Source organism: Cryptomeria japonica, chromosome 10 (assembly GCF_030272615.1).
Source record: "Cryptomeria japonica chromosome 10, Sugi_1.0, whole genome shotgun sequence".
Taxonomy (NCBI): Eukaryota; Viridiplantae; Streptophyta; class Pinopsida; order Cupressales; family Cupressaceae; genus Cryptomeria; species Cryptomeria japonica.
The window spans coordinates 13,954,060-13,964,972 of NC_081414.1; the positions used below are offsets into that span (position 1 = coordinate 13,954,060).

At 34.2% G+C, this 10,913-nt stretch overlaps 1 protein-coding gene across 1 annotated transcript in view; it reads right to left on the bottom strand.

Moving 5' to 3' along the window:
- Window positions 1–9,773, bottom strand: part of LOC131076708 (CSC1-like protein At3g21620) — a 28,795-nt gene extending 19,022 nt beyond the window's left edge. The window contains exons 1-3 of the mRNA XM_058014010.2: window positions 9,174–9,773; window positions 5,209–5,361; window positions 2,240–2,375 (exon numbers count right to left, since the gene is read on the bottom strand). Of these exons, the coding sequence (XP_057869993.2) occupies window positions 2,240–2,375; window positions 5,209–5,361; window positions 9,174–9,490 (606 nt within the window). The 5' untranslated portion in view covers window positions 9,491–9,773. The remainder of the gene's footprint in view (window positions 1–2,239; window positions 2,376–5,208; window positions 5,362–9,173) is intronic.
- Between the last annotated feature and the right edge of the window lie 1,140 nt (window positions 9,774–10,913).

Consider the following 10,913-nt stretch of genomic DNA (forward strand, 5'->3'; position numbering starts at 1 on the left):
GTAAAGGCACAAATTCTTGCATGTATCAAAGAGCAAGAGGGACCAGACAAAGCAGCCAAAGAAAATCAATAAAAGTCTCATCCTTTGCCCAAAAAAGGGTCCTGATTGAACAAGCTGCTATAGGACAATGTAATGTCCCCTGTTAGGAGGACATTAAATCTTGCCCAATATACGTGTAGAATTATTGCAGGTTATGTATTTTCAGTCTGCTGTGGTAATTTGGACAGATTCAATTCAATGTTGTTTCCCTCTTTAAATGCACAGGTCTGCTGTTTATGTCAATCTGATCTGCTGCCTATACTCAGATATACATATGTGTGTATGAGAATCCTTTCTATTCCATCAGGTCTGATTCTATGGTTATTGATTTAATGTTTCCTCTTCTTTTCCTTCAATGCCTGCTTTATTATTGTTTGCAGATTTGTATTTGTGTTCTGATCTCTTTGATAAATGTTCATATCATTCTTCCAGATTTTCTTAAAATTCTGATTTAGGTCTGCTCCTAAATCTGCTTCAGATATTTTGCTCTATTCCATGGATCCTTCCTTCTCAAATGAAAACTTCTCCACTTTATATTCTCCAATGTGAGGGAGAGTCACACCTCTTCTTAATGGTCACAATCTTTCACAACTACCACCCTTCAAAAGGGTCACAACCTTTCATTATTGCTGCTCCTTTGAAAGAGTCACTTCCTTATCTTCTTCCCATTAATGCTTCCTTAATTCCTTTGCTCCCTTCTTTCATCCTTTTTTCCTTTTTTTCCCCAATGAAGTTCTCTTCTCTCCCTTTTATATCTCATATTTGAGGGAGTCACAACTTTTCATTTCATGCCTTTTGACCATTCATTAAACTTAACTAAATTTTAATTATATTAATTTTTATTTTTATTCTTTTATATTTTAATTTATTGTTATTATTTATTAATAAATCCTATTTCAAAAAGGGGACATTACAGACAATCCTGTACTCCAACAGTCGCTGCTATACATCTATTTTTAGATACAGTGTCTTCAAAAGAAGACAATAGTATCTCTCTTGCCCTCAAAGAAAAAAAGATACAAATCCATTTACAACGGCATTGTAGAATGAGGTGAGCGATAATACCGATGAGCTTAATAAATGTTGTACATAGGCTTTCTTTCAGCCTTACAAAATTATCATAGAGTAGGGAAATGGTAACTGGGGATCAATGAGGCCAATAAAATGTACACAGGTCCTAGCTATGAAGAGGTACACACCACCCTATTGACCAAGAAAAAATCATGTAGATACTTCATTGCAGTTGATTAGGGACTCATGAATGAAAAAATGGATGCATCACTTTTGATTGATGGGAAGATTGTATAGACAAACTCTAATTAATGGTATTGTAGTGTTCATACAAGGGAAATATTTTTTAGGGCAGTTGATTGATCAGATAGGTGAAGGGTGCAGAATTCGTTACTGACATCTTTGTAGAGTCTACTAAGAGTCAAGACAATGTAGCCTCAAAACATTGTCCAAGTCAAAATAGACAATGCTAAAAATTGCAAAGATGAGGTGTTGTTGGTTAAGGTAAGATATAGGCACATAGTTTGGACACTATGTGCTGTTCACGCATTCAACATGATGATAGAGAGATTAATAACCTAGATAAAGTTGATAAAACAACTTTAAACTAAGGTCAACGAGATCTAAATGTTTGTGACTAATCATTATATGTTACAAGTCATATTCAAATGCCTCACAAAGTTGGAACTATTTAAGGTAACCTTCTAAAATAGTATTTTATTTTTTATTTACTTATATTTTAAATTTTAAATTTGTATTTTTTATTTTACATCATCTAGTTTTTTTATAAATATAAAATTTAAAATATAAAATCGATTTTTTAGATTGAGTTTTACTTCTTTGACACCATATTAGGTTGTTGAGACTTAACTCACCTCATATAACCATCTTGAGACAACTCATTAATTTGCAGAAGGCATTGTGAGGCATTCAAGAAACGAAGAAACTTAACGGATAAAAAAGTCTCTTCAAAGAAGCCAAAAATATTGCAATTTCAAAAGGAAGACAATTTAAATTTCAATGGTGATTATTCTAACACAAATGATGTACAATTTAATCTCCCTGCTCAAATATATCACACTGTGCAAGAGCATAGAAATATTCTAAAAGTGAAATAAATCAATTGTAAGGCTTTTATCAACGTATAACTAATAAAAAACTTGTTTGTGCCATTCAAAATCAAACTTACAGTGAATTGATCTGCACGACGCTGTTGTGAAGCCAAGAACCGTATTCTCATGGATGCTACTTTATCATATTCTGTGTAAAGAACAAAGCATGTCCATGTTGCAAATACATATGCCATTGCTAGATGAGCCCAAAACCTATCTCACCAATAGGCAACATCAGATCAAAAGGATTACGATGCAAACTCTACCATAAGTAACATGGCTATAATCAACTTGAATAGCGAACTTAAAAATATGCAGCAAAGTATTCTTTAACTACAGTCTCAGCTTTTAGAGTTTTCTATTTAGTATATTTTGAAATTAACTTCAAAAAGGGATATGAACTACAGCATCCAAAATACAGAAATAGAAACTGATCATTTTCATTTAGGAAACAGTAAGTTACAATTGTATTTCCCTCTTGGAGGATTCAATATGCATTCATGTCTTTGCATCTGCTTCATTTCTTCTTTTACAAAATTTATTTGCAATGAAGATGTTAATGAATCACAATCTCGTAAGGAGAGTTGGGCAAGGTAGGACTCCCCAATTGATCTTTTTCTTGACATTAGAAACAACCATCGACTATCCTCCAGGTCTTTTATTATCTTTGGTCCTAGAAAATTTATAATAGTCTGATCCAGAACTCTGAAGATCCATTAATACATAATAAATTTGAATTATCAACAAAATGCATAACACGAGATGTATTATAGGCCAATATGCCCTAATCTTCAATATACTCATAATATAATACCTTCAGCATAGTGTTGCACCAGTCTAGTGAGCAACACTAAAAGGGTGAAGGCAGAGCATTACTGCAATGGCTACCTGAGTTCAAATCTTATCACACAACTGTTGGGCTTGCTCCCTTTCTTGACCTTAGACCTAACTATCAACTAATCTCCAGATCCTTATTATTTATCCTAGATATTTTCTAATAGTCTGCACTCTGAACCTTAACCATGAAGATCCAAATATCCAAACATAAATAATAATGTTGAAATAGCAACAAAATGGACAATACAAGATATATGGTAGGCCAATGTGCGTTGATCTTCAACATGCTGATGATAGAATACATTTAACAGAAGGTTAGGCAGAACAATACCGTTCTTGAACTGCCCAGATTTCAAAACCTGTTCAATAGGATTTCTTAAAATTTTCAGACCCATTTTTCCGCAGACCTCAAGATTAAAAAATTTGTCTGATTACTCTTCTGAAACACGTCTAAATGTGAATTTGATTTTAAATTCAGAGTATAAATTCCATCGGATCCAGATTTGTCTATTTCACTGATGACTTCTCCAAAATTAAATCTCAGTTGCAAAATTCTTTTCAGCTTCGATATATCGAGTCCAAAGAGGACCTGGTAAAGTTAGAGCATTGCCACAATGATGAAATGAGTTCAAATTTCAACCAAAGAACCATCAGGCTTGCTTCAACATTGTTGTGTTAAAGCAGCGAAAAATGCATATATAGTAAAAAACCTGAGAACAAGGCCCCTATTTGTGTGCCAATGTTCAAAGGATTTGATGTAAACCCTCATTTCTCCACCAAAAATGAACATAGGGTTATACCAAAAAATACTCCTTAAGAAATGAACCACTCCAAGAAATCTCATGCTATGATAGCCAAACCTGCTACACTACTCTATTTTTACTCAATTGAACTAATTCATATTCAATAATTATTACAATAATAGCTGCATTCATGAATAGTCTCGCATCCAAAAAAATAAAAAGTAACATTAGCCTTTTATTATGTTGCTACTGATGTCAAAAAATGGTGGGAAGCATAATGTCTACAAAGCAGCCTGGAGGAAGATGAAGACCAGGATGAGTTAATCCCTTCATAATTTGTGTTTGTGGCATCCACTTCTTAATCAAGCAAACCCTTCAAGCATCTGACACCTTTAAGGTACAAGTGAATTTCATTATCCCTCTTCTTATAAGGAAAAATCAATGCAGATGAAGTAGAAAAATGGCTTGAACTATTGGAATAAATTTCTTTATAAGTATTTTTTATGACAATAAAAAAGATATCTGTACTTCATTAAGTTTCTTCTTATGCCAAAAAAATGGTGTGAAATTACCATACTGTCTTCGCCACAGCCTTGAGGAAGATCAAGATCAGGATGAATTAACACTTGAAGAAATGAATGAATGAATGTTTTTAATAACATCCACGAGGCCAAACAGCCTATGGCACCAGTCCAAAATGTTACAGCGGGCCAAACAAATGTTGCAAAAGCAAAAGCGTACCAGTGCATTTCATGGCTTGTTGGCAAAAGGTCATACCATGATAATTAGAAACACATAGTTCTCAAACATAGCAGCATCTTTAGTTATAAACCAAACAATAAATAGAATTCTTGAAGATTTGGGACATCAGGAAAAGCCTATCAGTATATGATCAAGACCAAATAAGATTTTTTACATATATGCAGGAAAGAAACTACTCCCAATAATAATGACATTAAATTTGACTAGGACAAACATATTCAGTCAAAACCTCCTTTGACACAAGTATACTCTAATAAGATTCCACTTGACATGAGAAAGTGGTATGACGTCCACAAGCACAAGCTCCAAGTTCCAAAAGTGTTTCATATGAATCATAAGTAAACCAAAGGGTATTATTTATAATTTTATAATTTTTAAAACAAAACATCAAAACATTTGGCAAACCTCAATAATAAAACTGAAAACAGAATAAATTTTAATTATATGTTAGGTAAATTAAAAGATTATCAACATATTTTTATTTGCATCTTAGACAACTAACACATTTTCCAAATACCAGACTCCCCCAAGTCCATGTCCAGGTTCAAAAGTAATGTATGTTTCATAGAGTAGAAATAAATGGCAAAAAGAAAATAAAAATATATGTCCTTAACAAAGCACATGTGTAATCTTCTTTCTGGATCTCATTTCTCAGACCATTGTGCATCGCAAAATGCAATTAAATTTTAACTACCCAAACTAACCTTTGAGAACCAGTCTTCACATTTGATATTGAGAGTTTGTCAATATCACTAAATACGAGATCTTTCTTCAAGTTTACTAAAGTTCCATCCGTTACATTTACAGGCACAAGGACAGCAAAAGCAAGGATCGCCAATGGAACGAAGATTTTCAGACTGCACCACAGAAAATAAAAGCATTAGCATAGAATACTTTCAAGGCCCAGCTGAAATGGACATGCCTGAACAGTAAGCAAGTGCACAGCGCATGCAGATTAGAAAAGCCAAGCAAAAGATTGTGCTTCTTGAGATATTCAACATTGCAAGAAATGAAACTAGAAAAGTAAGACATCATTGTTTATCAAGTTCCAAAAGCATTTTGAAGTCCAGATATATGATAATATTATATGTAATATAAATATGGGAAATTCTTATAGTTTTCCGGTGAACATAGCCCCATCTACATAATGATAATATTAATTCCTTATACCAACACAAACTCCCATTTGTATGTACTGACTCCTGAACGATCCCATTAACTGACTATTTGAAAACAAGGAATAAAAATAGAAACAGAATTAATGTCCACTAGACTATTTGAAAACAAGGAATAAAAAATAGAAACAGAATTAATGTCCACTCGCATCTAAGTGATTGATAGAATTATAGAAAAATATTTGTAGTAAATAACATGGAAATGTGCAAACTACAACTTAAAAAACCTATATTTGCCTCGAGCCCAAGGCAGAAAAATGGTTGAAGTTATATCTTACCTCCCCATAACATCAAGATAGCAAGCAAGTAGCAAGTAGCAGATAAAGTGCTAAGCAATAGACTCAGGGACCTTTTTTGTGAAGTTAAGCAAGGTAATTACTTCCAAGTAGAATCATATGAGAAGCCGGAATCAAGATAGATATAAATATTATTATAGATTTTGCTCTTTATGAAGGATGTTCGTGATGAGCATGTTAATATGATTTTGAGCATTTCCGTTGCTAAGATGCTCATCTTGTGCCAAGTCATCTCATGGCTCAAGAGAGCTAAGACTGTTCTGTCTGCAACACAGAACAAGGCCGAAAGAGAATCCTCTGAAACTCTAGGCATGCAGTAGTCACAGCCACAAATCTGATAGTTGACAGATCAAAAAAAATTAAGTGGTACTGTACCTATGGTTCCAAGCAAAAAAGTTGACAGATCAATCATATCTGGAACAAACTGCATCTATCCTCAGCTGATGCAAGAAAACTTGAATCTGACATAAAAGTAAACTCAGATTGTAGGCTAAGTTAATATACATTAAATTGATAGCAATTCCATCATCGATCTGGAGATGACTATTGTAATAAGAATAAGATTGATGTGAGAGGATTAGGTGGTGGAGCAAGATAATTATGTTATATTTAAAAGCGTTTTGTTTGCAGTGAATCAAACTGCAAAGTTCTTCTGTGATCAACCATGTAGTGTTGCAAGGTAATTCTCAATAAGGCTTTGCTGATTGCCTCCTGACTACTGCATTTGATATAAAATTTTGGGAGGTTTAAAACGCAACTGGAAAATAGAAGGCAGGTGGTGATTTACGTAAAGATCTAAATTACAAAGGGTGAAACTTCACACACCCAACGTTGGGAAATCCCCGACTGACAAGCTTCTTGGAGGACTGTCGTAAAACAAATGGGTATCTGACCTGTCCAGATATGTATCTGCCCATGTAACAGAATTCTTGTAGTTAACTTCCAACCTCATTTGACCTCTCTCTAACTGCAGCTTTGACACTGAAGATAAAAAAATTTACCTTAAAAAAAGGAGAAAACATAACTTACAAAATAGTGTTCTGAAAAAAGTAATCATACGCATGTTATCCGGAAATGCTTTGGAAAAAGTCATCATCGCAGCCATCCTTGTATGTAGTAGCTAATATCAATAGAGAAGATAGGTGCTTCCATTTTACTAATGACTCTAACTATTATCGAAGTGAACATCACATGGCACCACAACCATCATCTTCAACACTACAGCACGCCTATATTAAGTATGGTATAGTTGTGACTTTAGGCAAAACAAATTACCAAGGCAAACGTAACATTACTTTTCAACATTGAACTTTCTGGAAGTAAGTTTCATTTCACAGTAAGAAATACCACAACCACACTTCTCAGTGAAGGGTAATTTAAATTTGAACTAGATAGGAATCATAGCTATTGCCAACACTAGAGTAAATGTATTTAGTTAAAAAAAAAAAACGGCAATCCCCTTGTTAAATTCCTCTGGAATGCCAACTGCCTGGTACTTCCGATGCTTTATGTATCCTTGGTTCTGGTCTTTGTTTGGCCCATAACAATAGCCCCTTTCTTGAATCACAGCCCGATGACAAGTTAAAGGTTGAGATCCATGGAGGGCACTCTGCCCCGATTATTTTAGCCTCAGTAATCCCATGGAATGGACAAATTTTAAAATGCGAAAAGCACAACCTTTCTGACAAAAACTTGGAATGGCTACTGTTTAGGAGGGATATTTTCGGCTGCTACTGGAGAGTAGAGCTAAAATTTACCGTGCTTCCTTCTAATATTTTGAATTGGAAGTGTATGTGATCGTAATTTTTAAATAAAGTTTCTTCAAAATATATACTGATAACTTCGCAAAGAAAAACCCAAAAAGATGTAGCAGAGCTGAAATTTTCATATCTTCCTAGATCATTTTATTGAAGAACGAATCTAAATTGACTCAATAATAATACCTGTTTCTACTTTCAATTGAACCACGAGGTAAGTCTGGAATAATTGTGGGGAGAAGGCTGAAAAAATCCAGAGAGCAATGTTACCATTAGCTTCAAAAAATGGATTCTACTGAAACTAAGTTGAATTCCATTGACGAAATTCCTGTAATAATATTTATCATCTGAAAGCAGTTCAGAGTGAACTTAAAGGGAATTCCTAGGGTATTGGATTACACGAAATAGCAAAGCATTGCTCTATCATTCTGTTGCCCCTTATTATTTTTTAAAATGTTAGTCGAAGGAAACCATGAAATTTAGACCCATGCTAAAACTCTGCTAGATTTAATCCTCTTGTTTATACAGCCAGTATGTCATATTAAACCAGTAATCTCGACCGTTTGTAAGGAGAGATTCAAGTCTCGCGTGAGTTTTATAAGAGTCTCTACTTGTTGCATGTGGCTTTGGTCAATTTAAGAACACCTCAAAATGTGCAGATAAGAAGAAAATGTTTCTGTATAAATACAGAACATCTAAGTTCTGGATCAAACCTATAGATTATTCATCTTAATGATAGATCACAAAGTGCGACAGAAAATGGTCAATCTTCTCAAAGTTAGTTACCTATATAGGTGTGTGTTCAGATGGGTAACAGGTATGTATTCAGGTACAGGTGCCGTGTTCGCCATTTTATTTGGACCCTGTTACTGATATCAACTCCTCTAGGCCAGTACATGGTAAGATAGCTCTCAAACATTGCCGTGTGGTTTTCAAACTGAAACATATTTGTTTAACAATTTGATGAACTGCGGAAGCTTGTCCCCTCTAATTCGTGGACTAAACTGGTTCCACCACAAAGGGTTTCACCCCCTGCATATTTAATTGTTAGAATTATATGGCTGAGACAATTTGAATGCATTACTTCCTGGAACAGCTGAGCAAAGAATTTTGCGAAAAAACTGTCTTTAAGTCGAATACAAACATAAATCATTTTGTCCAGACTCCAAGGCGGTTTGAAGATTACAAGCACACTCGAAACCACAAAAAAAGGAAAAGAAGTTCAGCCGTGAAGCACTCCAGTGGCAAGTGAAAGATCTGAGATTAAGTCCTAACCGCTCCATAGAAAATCTACCCAAAGCAAACATGTATATAATATTTATGTGAAGGAAGGTGTATTTTCTTGCCCGAGGAGATAAGTACTAAAGTTAAACAACATAATCCATAGAAAATTCACAAACATCAGTATAAACAGATACATAAAGGACGTTGTAATGGTTACCCGAGGAGATAAATGCGAAGGTAAACAACCGAATCAAGGCCGGCATGATCAATGAGCTCGTCCTCCGGCATTTTGAGCGCCTGAGGCATCCAACTGAGGAATCGAACATACTCCCTGTAGTCTAAATTCACAAACTTACTCACAATACCTCTGCCCCTGTTCCCAGAACTCTGCCTCTCCCCTTTCAGATACCATTTCGGGAAATACACTCGATCGTTTACGGGCTGCAGTCTCAAAAATGCAAACGCCACAAGAAATGCAAACGATGCGAGAAGATTTATCACTGCGGACACCGTAATGTCTCCCAATGTCGCCATTAATGCCGCTCTTTTACACTTGCTGTTTTATCTTCCTACTGCTACTACTGCAACTACTAACTGGTCGTGGCCCTCCGCGAATATTTCTAGATTATGATAGATACATGTTGAGTATATGTCAATGTCGGCCTATTATGTCAATTGCTGTTGGAAAGCGATGCGTGATGCTTTTCCAATGAATTCATTTTGACTGTTTCGCGTGGAGACGACATCGCTACAGTCATGACAATCACAGCGGGATTCGAAACCGTAACTTCGGAACGTTGAAAGTCCCGTATTACACTAAAGTTTCTCCTTCGAAGACGGAACCTCCAGCCTGGCAAATTGTACACAACAATGGCTCTGATTATCGCTACAGTCTGCGCTGACGCGTGGCTTGACAGACATTAATTTTATCTATCTTTTGCGGCGCGCAGTGGCACGGTATATCATAATAAAAACGTTAACTTACAGTTTAAATTTGACGGCCACCTGTCTTCATAAAACAGTTCGTTAATCACGCCAATTTTTTACTTCTAACCATTCGCATAAAGATTTTTACCCTGATTCATGTTTATAAGCTAGAGATTATATTTTAATAATGGTTCAAAGTAAACGATGAGACACCAATACAATTTAATGTGAGATTTACTTTTAGAATTTAAAGGGTGCTGTTTTTCGTTGAAGTTATCTGATTCATGAAGATTTTAAATTTGTTTTTAAAACATATTAATTTATGCTATACAATTAAGAAAATAAATACACCTTATATTTAAAAATAATAATTACATAGGGTTATATATAAATAATTTTAGAATTAAAGAGTTTGGATTGATTATGGTTTCTAATTAAAAAATTTAAAAATATACTTAATTTTCTATTTAGTGTAAATTTAATTATGTAAGATATTTTTTATTAAATAATTTTGTAAGATTTGTAAGATACTTTTTAATTAAAAAAAGGGTTTATTAGAAGACTTCATATAAAATAATAATATTTTTGCTTTAGTTTTCAATTTTTCTTTCTTTTTATGAAATTGGTCTATATGATTGCAATTGCAATGGATATGATCTTTTGTACAAATGTGAATTGTAACTACATATATAGACATTACTAAATTTCATGCTTTTAACTATATAGACATTACTAAATTTCATGCTTTTAACAAGCTCGTCTTGATATTTCTAACCTATATAAAAATGGTAAGGATTGTTCTCACTTGGCCAAACCCTTGACATTGTACAATAATTGAAGATGATAGATTATCATGTAGTGTGTACTAGATTATAACAACAATGTCAATATGTAGTGAACTCTTCATACCTTTGAACATTAATAAAAAATTATTTTGGTAAAACTCTATGAGCATAGCATGTTATTAATTATCACTCTTTATGGCTTCCTTTTATATTTGATGTAAAACTTCGCACCCCCACCATATTGG